General features: G+C 38.3%; 1 protein-coding gene across 1 annotated transcript in view; it reads right to left on the reverse strand.

Moving 5' to 3' along the window:
• Window positions 1–14,878, reverse strand: part of LOC109913347 (tetratricopeptide repeat protein 37) — a 74,620-nt gene that overhangs the window by 44,618 nt on the left and 15,124 nt on the right. The window contains exons 7-15 of the mRNA XM_020512846.2: window positions 14,188–14,370; window positions 8,368–8,503; window positions 7,193–7,271; window positions 6,556–6,617; window positions 4,395–4,451; window positions 4,113–4,181; window positions 3,314–3,388; window positions 3,048–3,189; window positions 171–264 (exon numbers count right to left, since the gene is read on the reverse strand). Of these exons, the coding sequence (XP_020368435.2) occupies window positions 171–264; window positions 3,048–3,189; window positions 3,314–3,388; window positions 4,113–4,181; window positions 4,395–4,451; window positions 6,556–6,617; window positions 7,193–7,271; window positions 8,368–8,503; window positions 14,188–14,370 (897 nt within the window). The remainder of the gene's footprint in view (window positions 1–170; window positions 265–3,047; window positions 3,190–3,313; window positions 3,389–4,112; window positions 4,182–4,394; window positions 4,452–6,555; window positions 6,618–7,192; window positions 7,272–8,367; window positions 8,504–14,187; window positions 14,371–14,878) is intronic.

Genomic DNA, 14,878 nt, shown 5'->3' on the forward strand with positions numbered 1-14,878 from the left:
GGTCTAGGCCCGAAACGTCAGCTTTCCTGCTCCTCTGATGCTGCTTGGCCTGTTGTGTTCATCCAGCTCTACACCTTGTTATCTCATGAGCATTTAATCATGTTTGTTTCAGGGCATTCTTTCTTCCAACTTGAGCAGATGCATTTTGTTTTTAAACACACAATCCCTACCTGTGATATGCCTCTTCTGCTTGTTTTTTCAGGCTTAGATACTCATTTAGATAACCCAGCATTGTGAAAGCTGTTGCATCAGTCTGAATTCTCTCTGTTCAAAAAACAAATCAAATTTATTAACTGGTTCAAACAAAATTTGCTACGCACAAGAATCCATTACGTTACCTCACCCAGATTGTTTAACCACTTGTGAACTAGGCCCTTTTCATTCATAATCTATTGCAAAACAATGAATTAACATAGCTTTCACTGAAAAATGGACTCATTTTGCAGGTTACTGAAGCCTGGTTGTAATTTCTACTACTTGCTCAATGGTGGCAGTGCAGTCTTCATTATGAGATTATGTCTTGTTCCTCCACAGCTCTCTAGCACATTGTACTTTGAACATCTTGCCTTGTTCCATAACCCTCACATTTCACTGGAGACCCTCAAATGCCAGCATCTCTACATCCCATTCCAGAGGCATTCGCCCTCAACTATACTGTTGACAACTGCTTCTTACTGTTATAATCTCTCTCTCAAATTACTGTTATTTCTCTGAATTCACAGCCATTTTATAACCGCTCCCTTCATATAAGAACACATCTGAAATTTAACAGCCAGACCTCTACTCATGCCAATTCATGTGACTTTTCTAATGCAATGATCTTGATCAAAGGAAGTCCATCTCAAACTACTTCCTTTTCATCACTCATTACCCAAGTACTAGTAGCATCTCAAAATCCCATTTCCTCAGAGTTTGCTCTTCAGGACAAACAAACTGTCCCAAGTCTCTTAAAATTAAAATTGCAATTGTAAGGCCTTTCATTTGTCAAGCCAACTGTGCAGCTATTGATCTCAACAGTTCACTCACCATGATCTCCTTATCCTCAGTAAAATCCAAGGAGTGCATCTTGACTGCACCTACTGCAAAACTGCTTTTTTACAAACACCACCAGATTTGGGTTGACAGCACTGAGGACTATCTGGCTTCAATATTTTCTGCTAAGTTCACCCAGAATGCCGACTGCAGAGATAGTCTCTGGTTTCTACTCTCTATTACCAACTGTCTAATCATATTTGTTCCCTCTACCTTCACATTCTGAAATAAGTGCAAAGAGCTGACGTACCTCCAAGGTAAGACTGTCTTTCTAGTTCATCAAACCTAAACTCTTCCCTAGCCTTAAACTTCCATGTTATTTTAGCTTCTCCTCTCGTGTGCATTCCCTGCTCGCCTTGACACCATTTCTACCAAACTGGTAGTGCGGTGGCTCAGTGGTTAGCACTGCTGCCTCACAGGGCAAGGGACTGCGTTCGATTCCATCTTGGGTGATGGTCTGTGTGGAGTTTGCACATTCTCCCTGTATCTACATGGGTTTCCTCGGGGTGCTCTGGTTTCCTCCCACAGTCCAAAGATATGCAGGTTAGGTTGATTAGCCATGTTAAATTGTCCGTAGTGTCCAGAGATGTGTAGGCTAGGTGGACTACCTGTGGGAAATGCAGGATTACAGGGATAGGATAAGGGAGCGAGTCTGGGTGGAATACTCTGAGGGTTGGACTCAATAGGCCAAACAGCCTGCTTCCACAATGTAAAGATTCAATTCTTTGATTCTAACTGAATGCCCCTCCTCCTACCTAGTCTGAAATCCTCCATGCTCTTTAAATTTTAGCTTATCTAAAGTGTGCAGCCACTGTACAACACCACTAATCAAGTCCTACTCACTTATGTCTTTGCTAACTTCTGTTGGCTTCCAGTCTACATCCCAAAATCAAAACACAATCTGGTGCTTGAATCCTTCACAATCTCACCATTCCCACCTTCTCCAGCTCTACTACTCAGTTGCTCTTTTTTACCCTCGTGCATCCTCCATCCCTTCGACTCAATGTTGATAGTTCTGTATTCATGACGTGGAGGTGCCAGTGTTGAACTGGGGTGGACAAGGTCAGAAGTCACACAAAACCAGGTAATAGTCCACAGGTTTATTTGAAATCACAAGCTTTCAGAGCACTGCTCCTTCACCAGTTGAAAGCTTGTCATTTCAAATAAACCTGTTGGACTATAAACTAGTGTTGTGTGTTCAACTGCCTAAGCCAAATACTTTGAAATGCCTCTCCCTTAAGTCTGCCACACCTGTTCTATTTTGGCATTTCACCAAAACCAACCCGTTTAAAAAAAAAAATGGATAGTCAGTTTCAAATATCTGGTCATTTGGCTTGATATCCATTATCACCTCATTATACCTTGGGAAATTTTCTATATTGAAGGTTCTATTTAAATGTTATTAGGAGGCTGCCACTGGACTAGTAATCCACAAACCCAAGATAACGTTCTGAGGGCATGCATTCAAATTCCACCATGGCAGATGGCGAAATTTGATCTCAATAACATCTGGAATTAAAGAAATAGTCTAATGAGCATCATGCAACCAACTGCTGATAGGTTTTTATTACAATTTGGTTCACTAATACAAAAAGGAAATCTGCTGTCCTTATCTGATCTGGTCTACATAGAACTCCAGATGCACAGCAATGTGGTCAACTCTGAACGGCTCTTCAGGTAGTTAGAGATGGGCAATAAATGCTGGCGTTACCAGTAATGCCCACATCTCCTGAATACATTAAAAGAAAATGAAGAAAAGATTGACCAATCTACCACTAGATCTCAAATTCTACAATATTCTTGTAATATTTTGCTATTAAGATGTGTGACAGTTTTGCAATAGACCTCATCATTATTACATATTGCTAAGCCAAATGTTAAATACCTCAGAATTTTGTACTGCTTTCTTATTATAGTGGATATATTCATAGTTTGGCTATAATATTAATGTTTCACTCAATTTATTTAGAAAACAAAAAGTTAAGTGCGCCAGTTCATCAAACATTTTACCATACCTGTATATTTGCTCATGACAACTTGTGCAGCAGATATTGCATTCATTTGTACAATGTTGTACTTGTACAATTCAGAATTTCTGTTTGATTTATCCTGCAGTGTTGTACACACCCAGTGTGCATAACCTTTAGCTCCTTCAATCTGTAAAAAGATTTTTTTTTTCTAAATTGTTTGGACAATGTAAAATTACAATAAACTCATCTTAATTGAAAATTGAACAGGCTAGACATGCTTACATATAACCAAAATAAAGAACAATACTTACATTAACACCAAGCTCTGTGGTATGTCTAAACAAGTCCATTGTCTCATAGCTGCCAACAGCTTCAGCAATTAGTGCCTACAAGTTAAATAATTGGAAACTTAGACTACAAGAGCAAAAATACACATGTAACAAACTGAAATTTCTTCCCAGTATATGTCGAAAAAATTTAAAGGTGATGCAAGTATAATATTCCTGCAAAGAGGATAAACTAGTGTTATTATCAGTAATTAAACAACTAAACAGTGTAAGTGCATTCAAAACATGTCTTTCAGAATGAAATTAAAGCAATGCAACAAAGTGTTCATCCAGCTCTACACCTTGTTATCTCAAAAAAGTATATAGCTTATCGAAGCTCAGTTAAACAACAACTTTATTAATCCTTCAGGTTACAGATAACCTAGGAAAAGAGAAATCTGTGATAGTAGCCCATGTGTAAAACAGGGAAGCAACAGATAGGTGCTGAAAAATAGATACTGTATTTTTTGTCCTTGAGAGGAGAATACTCTTATATTTGACAGATCATTTTCACCAATTTGAGCATCACAACACTTCTAATTCTTTAACTTCATATATCATACAAGTGTGATGTGTCTATGATTATTTCTGATGCTACGAACATAATCAAAGAATATGGGGAGATTACTGCATAAGCTTTGCATCAAATAAATGGTAAAGTTGTTAGTGCTATAGGGTTTGGATAAACTATCTAAATGTATCATCAAATTGATACAACAACTGGAAAATATTTTCACCTTGCTTCAAATAATATTAAATTGTAGAAACAGCAGAGATGATCTACCTGTCCAATCCAGCACACAACATACGAGGGTTCCAAAGACTGGGCTACCTTAAAGGCTTCATGGGCAAGCTACATTAGAAACATATGAAAATCACAAGTAGTGAGATAGCATTAAAATAAGAATTAAATTTTCAAAAATATTAATGGTTTAATTAGGAATAGTAGCAACTTTATCAGAATTATTACGAACAAATATTGAATAACTACACAATACTAAGTATCTCCAGTTACCGTGACTATAGATCTTACTTTAGTTTAATTACTAGTATTCTCAATATTTACCTCAATATTTTCGTTCTTTAAATAAGTTGCTCCCAGGTTGGTCCAGGCCACTACATTCTAGTAAAAAAGAGATTATAATATTTGAAAATCAAGTTTTAATCATTGCTGCTACAGCTTTTGAAACTTATGGTATCGGAGTTTGTTCTGAATTCAAAGTTGCTCAAAATATCTTAATTTTAACTGCAACTATACGATGTTTTGTGTTTTTCTGTACAGCTATGGTTAAGTTATAGGAAAGATACAAATGCATCGGACAGAGTCCAAAAACAAGTTACTAGAATTGTTCCAAGTACAAGAAACTTCAACTAAGGATAAAATTGAAGAAGTTGGAACTGTTCTCTCTGGAGAGAAGGCGACCGAGAAGAGATCTGATGGAGATTATCAAAATCATGAATGCACTGGACGGAGTAGTTACGGTGAAGCTGTTTCTGCTTGTAAGAGAAACAAGAATGAGAGGTCATAGATTTAAAGTGTTGTGCAAAAAAGGAAAGGTTGATGTGAAAACAAAAACTTTTTCACTCAGTGTTGGAGCTGCCCATATTTGAGAGACACAAAATGGTGGACAAGTGATTAAAACAGAATTAAAGCGTTCTCCAGCATTTAAGTGAGACAATGGTACCTTTGAGAAGGGGTTATTCCAAGGCAAAAGGGAGCATTGCATGACCAACAACTGCAAGGAGTGTTGGTAGGAGACACAGTCTTGATAAGAAATGTCCAAGGATAGACAGTCTGAAGATTTATAACAAACATTGAAGGAGGAGGTAAACTTCTACCATAACAAACACAGATGAACTAGTGCGGTTGTGGCTCAAAAATCAGAGGGATCAAACAACTTCATTAAATAAGTGATCAATTCCAGCCTCATTACTGAAAAGGATGTTGTCCCATTAGGTGAAATGAATCAGTCAGAATAAGGACAATAAATCTCAGTCTAGGAGACAGTCGGCCTAACTCATCATGCAGCTGTGAAAACAGCAGCTAAAGTTATTTTTGCATTAATTAGCTTTTTTCAAAAAAATTATTCACAATATTTAGAAATAGGTTCTAGTTAAAGATTCTTCAGATAATCAGAGATGTTTCTATAATTAAGTTTGAATCTAAGTATACAACAAGATACATTGATAATTAAAAAGCATTAGGGGAAAAGATTCAAACATTGATGTGAAAGTTAGTCAGTCTCGCCTGGCATATCTTGTAAGAAACAAATTGCTTGCAACTCATAAGCTAAAGAGTGCTAACAGTAGAGGTAATTATAAAACTTTACACAAGTACCTTTATAATGGAAACTAATATTATGAATCTTTTAACAGTTAGTTAGAACTTTTATATTTTTTGTACATATAATTAGAACGGTGGGAAAATATATGAGGAGTAACTGAATTTGATAGAGATAGTAAATGAAATACAATGAACAACAGAATTCACGCAGTCCTTAGAGATAAACAAGATTGGGATGTGACTGAAGGAATACAACCAGTAACTGCTGAATGCAGATTAACAGGATGAATAGAAAGATCCCAAGGCCTGGTGCTTACAATGTCTGTTAAACACCATGAGATCATGGGAACCTAGGGCTGTCCACAGGAGTGTCCATCATTGATTAGGTGTTTCACAGAATTGGATATACACAGAATAAAAGGGAAGAGCACTATGACCATGTTGTATGTGATTATTTTAACACTAAATGTATAAAAATATTGTATTTCACTATAAACACCACAGCATCATTGATCTCTCTTCCAATCTGAGCTAAGGATTAAGGGAACAACTGAGCTCTCAGGTCAAGGCCAGATAGTGGGGGAATCTTTGGCCCTCTCCCTGCACGATCCAGTGCTTGCCTGAAGAACAAAGACTGCCATGTGCCTGAATTCTGCCTGCCTCCTGAGTCTTCGTCCTCAGTCGGGGGTTTTGCTCCTACACTGAGCTGTTAGGATATGGAATGTACTGTCAGGTTCAATTGAGGTATTCAAGAGGGAATTGGATGGTTATCTAGATACCAATGATGGGCAAGGATACAGGGAAAAGACAGGAGATTGGCACTAGTAATATAGCCAATGCAGGCACAATGGGCCAAATGGCCATAATCCTTTGATTCTGTTTTCTTAAAATTACTTCATATGACCCATCACCTAATAAATAATATTTTGAGTAAAATACTTGCATTTTGTTCAACCTGGACAGACTTGATAAAGGCATGTTGTGCAAGAGCATAATTTTCAATACCTGCATCAGAACAATGAGGAAAGTAATCAAAACACATTTAATTGCAAGGTTATTCAATCAATTTGTCATTTATCTTATTTTGTACTGATGAGACAATATATCACTAGCATTTTTAAAAACAAAATTTAGCGTACAAGGTTTTAGCATCATCATAGAATCACTGAATCCCTACAGTGCAGAAGCAGGCCTTTAATCCATCAAGTCCACACCTACCTTCAGAACCACAACCCACCCAGAGCTGCCACCCTACCCTATCCCCCATAAACCTGTATATCCTGGCCAATCCACCTAACTTGCACATTCTTGGACACGGCTGGCAATTAAGCATAGTCAATCCACCTGATCTGCACATCTTTGGACTGTGGGAGGAAACCCACACAGACACGGGGAGAATGTGAAACTTACGGAGAGTTGCCCAAGGATGGAATCAAACCTGGGTCCCTGGCACTGTGAGGCAGCTGTGCTAACTACTGAGCCAACATGCTGCCACAGAGAAAACTAAACAACTTCAGGATAGATTTTCAAGAAGTTAGTTTTTACTGTTACACCAAACTTGATATTCAAAAAGGCAATACCTTTATAACTTGCAACAACTCCAAGTGCATTCCAGTGTTGATGATTTTTGCTGTCCAACATCACAGATTTTTTGAGGCACTGTTCAACAGATGTACAGTGAACGTCATAAAACATGCTAGATCAAGAAAATTGTAAACATGCAATTTTTAAGTAGTTAACCAACTTTCGTCTAATTGTAAAACAAAGAATTGCTGGAAACCTGAAACAAGAACAAATTGCGGGAGAAACTCAGCAGGTTTGGCAACATTTGGAGAGAGAAAGCAGAATTAACATTTCATGTCCACTGACTCTTCTTCAGAATTGTTGTTGGACCTAAAGGATCAAATGAACACACTGCAGAGGCAAAAAAAAGGGAGGATTGCGTGTGCTTAACAGAGCTCACCAAATTATCTATTAACTTCGGCAAATGAAAAGTCAAATGGAATCCCTGAATTAGATTTGATCTTCCCCTAATCTGCTGCTAGGTGATCCATCATGTTCAAACAAAAATAAGAAAACGTGCATCAATACTGGTCTGGAGTTTCTACTGGGGTTGCTACCGGCAAATTCTTCTTTCTAACCTGAGGGCATGACCAGTTTTATGGGCAGGATTTGACTTTGGCAAAGGTATTGTTGAATTAATGTTAAGTAGCTGCTTGGGCGGAAAGCATGCAAAAAAGTCCAAGCGTATCCAACGTAATATTAGACACTTAAGCAATATTTGTAAAACAGGCAGAAAGGTTAAATGGGGGTATTTAATTACACAAGAAAGAATGCTAACTTTCAGTTCAGAAATAAAACTGAAATTATGCAGTATACGACTGAATTGAAGTTCACACTGACAAGTTATTAGAGGAAACAAGCCAATGAAACATATGAGCAACTACTAATGGAAAATATCTGCTCTCAGGATCAGTTGCTCCCAGTTCAATTTTTAAGTTTAACATTGGCAAGGCAATAAATTGAAACACCTTTCTATTGTGTACATTGATGCAATTATCGATCAATATTTCCCAAATTGAAAAATCAAACACAGAATGAGTGTTGGGAGTATGGTGGTAAATCACAGTATGCAATTCAACTTGATGCAGAAAAGTGCTGTCAAAACCAAGCCAAAATGCACCAAAATTTTCACTTTAAAAATCCAGTCCCTGTAAGGTAGATGTGTTTCTGTCCTTTTTACAAAAAAAATTACCAGTAGTGCTTTTTCCAATAACTCAGACATTATATTCCCTTCTGCAGTAGCCTGAGCCTGTCGATAGTAGTTCACACCAAGATCGCACCACAGATTGGCAGATGGCGACATCAATGTAAGGGCCCGTCCATAGCATCTAGGAGAAAATAAGTTGCAGTTAGAAATAAAACTCCGCTTTCCACACCACAAACATAACTGAAAATCATGCTGAGACTGAGCAGGTCTTTGAATAGTGCACTGATATTCACATTTCCCTTATCCAATTCGCTTCCTAAAACTGAAACTTTGTTTGCATTTAATACGTAACTGCAATTTAAATGCAAATTTTCTTAACTTTGTTTAAATTCTAAATTTCACTCAGGCTTAAGCAGGGAAATGAAAACTCTCTACTTGTAGTTAGTTTGTTAGTTAGTTAGTTAAAGAAACCAGCTTGAACTGTGCTCGTGATTACTGCAGGTCAGTCATTCCAGTTCTCGGACATATCTCCAGGAGTTCCTCAGTGCCCATGGTCTGACTACCTTTGGATGCTTCAATGACCTTCTCTCAATCAGACAGTCAAAAGTTCAGATGATTGTACAATGTTCAGCACCATTTCTGGCTCCTCACAGAGCGAGGCAACCCATAATCAACTGTAACAGTACCTGGACAGTATCCAGGTTGGGCTGACAATTTGCAAGCAACATTCACACCACACAAATAGAGGGCAATGACCATCTCCCCTTGACATTACATGGCAGTACAATTTCAGAAATCACTACTATCGATATCGTAGGGATTATCACTGATCAAAAATGGACTAACCATATAAATACTGTGACTGTAAGAAAAGGGAAAGTCTAGGAGTCTTACAGGGAGTAACTCACTTACTGACTCCTCAAAGCCTGTTCACAATTTAAAAGGCACAAGTCAGGAATGTGATGCAATACTCCCTACTTTCTTGACACCATCCAGGACAAAACACCCTGTTGATTGTTCATGGATGTGGTGCCATTCAGCCCCTCCACCACCAATGCTCAGTAGCAGCACTTTGTATTATCCACAAGGTGCGCTGCAGAAATCTGCCAAAGATCCATAGACAGCACTTTCCAAACCCGCAACGACCTACCACCTTGAGGGATTAAGGTAATAGATACATTGGAACACCACCACCTGCAAGTTCTCATCCAAACCACACACCATCCTCACCCAGAAGTAGATCACTGCTCTTTCATTGTTGCTGGGTCAAAATGCGGGAATCCCCATGTAATAGGATTATGGGTCTACTCATAAAATACGGTCTTCAGCAGTTCAACAGGCAGATCACCACTATCTTTTCAAGGTACAAATTGGTGGTTTGTTGATTATGAGGAGGCTGGTCTCAAGCTGCAGTCTTATATGGATCAGCTGGTAAATTGGGCAGAGCAATGGCTGGTGAAATTTAAAAAGAGATAAATGCAAGGTGATGCCTTTTGGGAGGTCTAGTAAAGGAAGGATAAACACAATGTATGGTAAGTCCTTAGGGAGTACTGAGGAACGAAGGGACCTTGGTGTACAAGTGCACAGACCCCCGAAGGTGTCAGCGTGGGTAGACAAGGTGGTGAAGGAGGAATACGGGATGTTTGCCTTCATTAACTAGGGCGTAGAATATAGGAGCAAGAAAGTATTGTGACACCTTTACAAGTCTTTGATTAGACCACAGATGGATTACGGTGTCCAGTTCTTGGTGCCAAATTATTGGAAGGACATGACTACATTGGAGAGAAAGTACAGAGGAGATTCACCAGAACGTTGCCTGGGATGAAAAGTCTCAGTTAGGAGGACAGACTGATTAGGCTGAGTTAGCTTTCCTTAGGGCAGAGGAGGCTGAGGGGGGGATCTAATTGAGGCTTACAAAATTATGAGAGGCATAGACAGATTAGATCATGGCAGATGGGTAGAAGACCAGAGGGCATAAGTATAAGGTGAGGAATAAGTAGTTTAAGGAGATCTAAGGAAAATTATTTTTACCTAGAAGGTGGTAGAGAAATGAAATGTACTGCCTGGGAGGGTGGTGAAGGCAAGTACTCTTGCAACAGTTAGGTAGTATCTGGATGAGTACTTAAAATGTTGGTCCATAGCCTACTATTCCCTAAGTAAAGGTAAATGGGATTACTGCAGTTTAAAGTTTGTTAGTTAGCACCAACATGGTGGACCAATGGGTCTGTTTCTATGCTCTCTCATTCTATATATAAACAAGGGATAAAATAACTAAGATAACTAATAATTAAGGATGATAGGACAGGTAAAGTCCCACAGTTGTAGCATGTGGGAACTCATGGCTCAGATGAAATATCAGATGAGCAAAGGTAGGAAAGATGAGGAGCTCAATGAATGTTATCTGCATAGTTTCTTACATATCATATTCTAGAGCCAACCAGGGTGCGGGTTACACTAGTCCTGGTAACATACAAAACAGACAAGATTAATAAACTAACTCAAAGTGAAGGCACCCCTAGATAGCACCGATTACAATATAATTCAAGTTTACTTTCAGTATGAGGAGAGAAGGATCCAAGGCAAGTATTATTAACTTAAATGAGGGCAATTATGAAAGCATAAAAGCACAGTTTGCTGAAGTGAACTCGCAAATTAGGGAAAGGAAAAATCAAATCGCTAAAAAAAAAAGCAGACATTGAACAGGATATTTCAGAATATGCAGGATTGATATATTCCAATGAGAAAGAAATATTTCAAGAGGAGATATCACCATCCGTGATTAAAAAAGAGACAAGATAGTATTAAAGAGAAATTAAACCATTTTGCAAAAGTGAATGGCAAATCAGAAATTATATGGAATATAAAATCAGCAAATAAAATCTCAATTAATGAAAAGGGGAAAATTAGACTAAGAAAGCAAGCTAGCTAGAAATACAATAAACAATACTAAATGTTTCTATAGATATCTGGATAAAGTAGTCCAATAGAAAGGGAATCTGGGTGATAAATTTGATGATACAAAGCTAATCAGGCAAGTAGGTTGTTAAGGCAACATAAGGAAGCTACAAAAAAAAACAGATTGGTGGGTAAAGTGAGTGGGTAAAGGTTTGGCAAATAGAGTATAATGGGAAAAATGTGAAATTGCTCATTTTGGCATATTTGGCTTAAAGAAGCATATTATTCAAATGGGGAGAGATTGCAGAACTTTGAGACGCAGAGGAATTGGGGGCCTTAGCGCAGGAATTACAAAATGTTAGCATGCTGGTAGAGCAATATTTAGGAAAGCTAATATACTATTGCTTATTGCAAGAGAAATTAAATAGGAATACAGGGAGGTTACACTTCAGTCATATGGGACATTGGTGAGATATCTGGAATACTGCAAAAGTACTGTTTTTTTTTAAATTTAAAAGATGGACATAAATGCTTTGGAAGCAGTTCAAATAAGCTTTACACAAGACTGAATAGCTGGAATGGGCAGATTGTCTGATATGGAAAGCTTAGACAAGTTAGACTTGAAGTACTGAACTTATGAGACCTTGAGGCATCTTGATAGGGTGAATGTGAAAAGGCCGTTTCCTCTTCTGAGAGGATTTAGAACTAGGACTCACTGTTTAAAAATAAGGAGTTGGCCATTCAAGATAGATGAGGAGAAAATTTTTCCCCCAGAGATATAGTGACTCTTGGAGTTCTCTTCCTCAAAAAGGAAGAGGCGCAGCCTTTGAATATTTTTAAGGCAAAGGAAGATAGATTATTGATAAGCAAGGGGGTGAAACATTACAAGGGGTAGATGGGAAAATAATCAGATTAGCCATGATTTTACTGAATGGCAGAGCCCCCAGAGCCTGCTAAGAGGTCTGTTCTTGCTCCTAATTTATATGTTTATATCACGCAGTCATGCCCATGCCAGTTGACTCACTTCTAAGCAAATAACATGGCTCCACTCTCCCACCCTTTCTCCTATCTAGTCTGCTCTTCAAATGCTTATCCAATTCCCTTTTGAAAGCCAGGGTCAACTATTCCTTCATCACACTATCAGGAAATTCGTTCCAAATCCTGACCACTTGCTGTATGAAAAAAGGTTTTCCTAATATCAGTCATACAGCATGGGAAGCAGACATTTCGGTCCACCTCGCCCATGCCGAAGAGGTTTCCCCAAACTGAACAAGTCCCATTGGCATACATTTGGCCCATATCCTCCAAACTTTTCCTACAAAACAAAACAGAAATAGCTGGTGAAACCCAGGTCTGGCAGCATCTGTGGAGTTGGAGCCCATAGAGAGATACCAGCAGAATCCCCCATCAGGATAGTCTCAGTGCTCTCCACTTCATCTGAGTAAAAAAGGCCTGAGCTGTCCCCATCAATGACCACCCTCCTCCACCTGGTTCAGCCCATCCTCACTTTGAGCAACTTCTACTTTAATTCCTCTCACTTTCTTCAGATCAAAAGTGTGGTCATGGGTACCTACATGAGCCTCAGTTATGCCTGTCTCTTTATGGGGTTCTGTTTTTGTTTGATTTCCAACATCTGCAGGTCTTTGTTTCATGTCATGTTGGGCTCTTTTGTCATTCACCTGAGGTTAGTGTTCTCTTGTTTTTAAAACCGCTGCTAATGTTAACAATTTCTATCCACTTACTCCGTCTAGATCATTCATGGTTTGGCAAGTCTCTATCAAGTCTCAACACTTTCTTCTCTAAAATTAATAATGCCAGCTTCTACATATTATTCACATGACTGAAATCCCTCATCCCTGCAACCATCCTTGAAAATCTTTTCTGTACGCTCTCTAAAGTAATCATCCCTCAATTATGCTGCCCAGAAAGGAAAACAATAATCCAATTGAGTTTACAAAGATTCAACACAACTCCATTGATTTTGTTTTCTGTACCTCTATTAATACAGAATCCAGCATTCTGTTTGCCTTTATTAATTACCCCATATCATAAAAAAATTGAAAAATTATGGCCAGTAGTTAAAGACTTTTAATCACCCTGTCTATATCTGATGCAAACTTCAAAGAATTATGCACCTGCACCACCAAGTCCCTCTGTTCGACAACACCACCCTACCATTAATTGTATAAGGCCTACCCTTGTCTGTTGTACCAAAATGCAATACCTCGCATTAATCCAGATTGAACTCCATTTGCCATTTTTCAGCCCACGGACTCATTTGATCAAGATCCCTTTGTAATCTTAGAAAACCTTCTTCACTGTCTACTATGCCACCAATTTTGGTGTCGTCTGCAAACTTATAACCATGCCTTCTAGATTCTCATCCAAATCATTTAAATAAAATCACAAAAGAGGACCCAGAACCGATCCCTGTGGAACACTGCTGGTCACAGGCCTCCTGTCTGAAAAGCCACCCTCCACCATTACTGTCTCCCGCTGTTAAGCCAATTATGTATTTAATTGGCAAGTTCACCCCGAATCCCTTATGACCTAACTTTACTAATTAGTCTACCATGTGGAGCTTTGTCAAAGGTTTTACTAAAATCAAACTAAACAACATCTACTGCTCTGCCATCAATCTTTTTGGTAACTTCCTCAAAAAGACTCAATCACGTTACAGGGATGAGATCAAGTTCAGAGCCAGTGTTTCTCAGCTTTTCATTAATACCAGAGGTGGAGATAAGGGAGTCAAAACAACAGGATTTCAGAAAGCAATAAGTCACAGATGGAGAACGGTTAAATTTCCCTTGCCTTAAGTGATTTTCCAATAGTTGGCAAGTGAAACTACCAAAATTATGTACTTGAAGGGAGAACAATCTAATAAGGTATAGTTATAGGAATGGTTATAAAAAAAGTGACAAACTACCATTATTAGATTAAAATATGACTTTTTGACTGAAAGTAATTTACCTTCCTCCGAGTCGAAGCAGTTCATTTTTATCCAAGTAGTGCACATTTCTCTTTTCATCCTGTCCAATGAGAATGGCAGAGACTCTAATGTTAACTTTTGCTGGTGACAAAACGTGGAGTGTGGTGCATGTATCTCCAATCAGCTTCCACAGACAGGATACATCAGGCCGACACTGTACAGCTCTGCAAGGTGAAACAATAAACATAGCCACTTAAAATTAAAGTACCACTTTCAAGTAGCTGCCTTTAATAAAAGTTTAAGGTTATCAAAACATACATACATTTTTTAAAAAGCGATCACACATTGAAAATTAATCAAATGTGAGCTCCTAACGTTACTGAGACAGAACTGAGCGTTGAGGACAGGGTGAGGCAAATGCACCTCCTTAACTAATTATACTGAAGAATTGGAAAATTAACGCACTAGGATTGAGAAGAAAGTCAAAACTAAAATGGGTGAATTCAAACAAAATAAAGAACAAAGTGAAAGGGGAAAGACTTGATTAAGAGTGAGAGAGAGAAAAATATTATTCAAAATTAATATCACATAAAAATCTCTAACACGATATTTTAATTTGTTTATTCTAAACACAGATGACATTCAGCAGTAATTGCTACTTTGAAAATGGACAAAACAATTTTAGCTGCTTCTAATTCTGAAGGATCATAAAGACTCAAAACGTTAACTCTG

Source organism: Rhincodon typus, chromosome 3 (assembly GCF_021869965.1).
Source record: "Rhincodon typus isolate 14 chromosome 3, sRhiTyp1.1, whole genome shotgun sequence".
NCBI lineage: Eukaryota > Metazoa > Chordata > Chondrichthyes > Orectolobiformes > Rhincodontidae > Rhincodon > Rhincodon typus.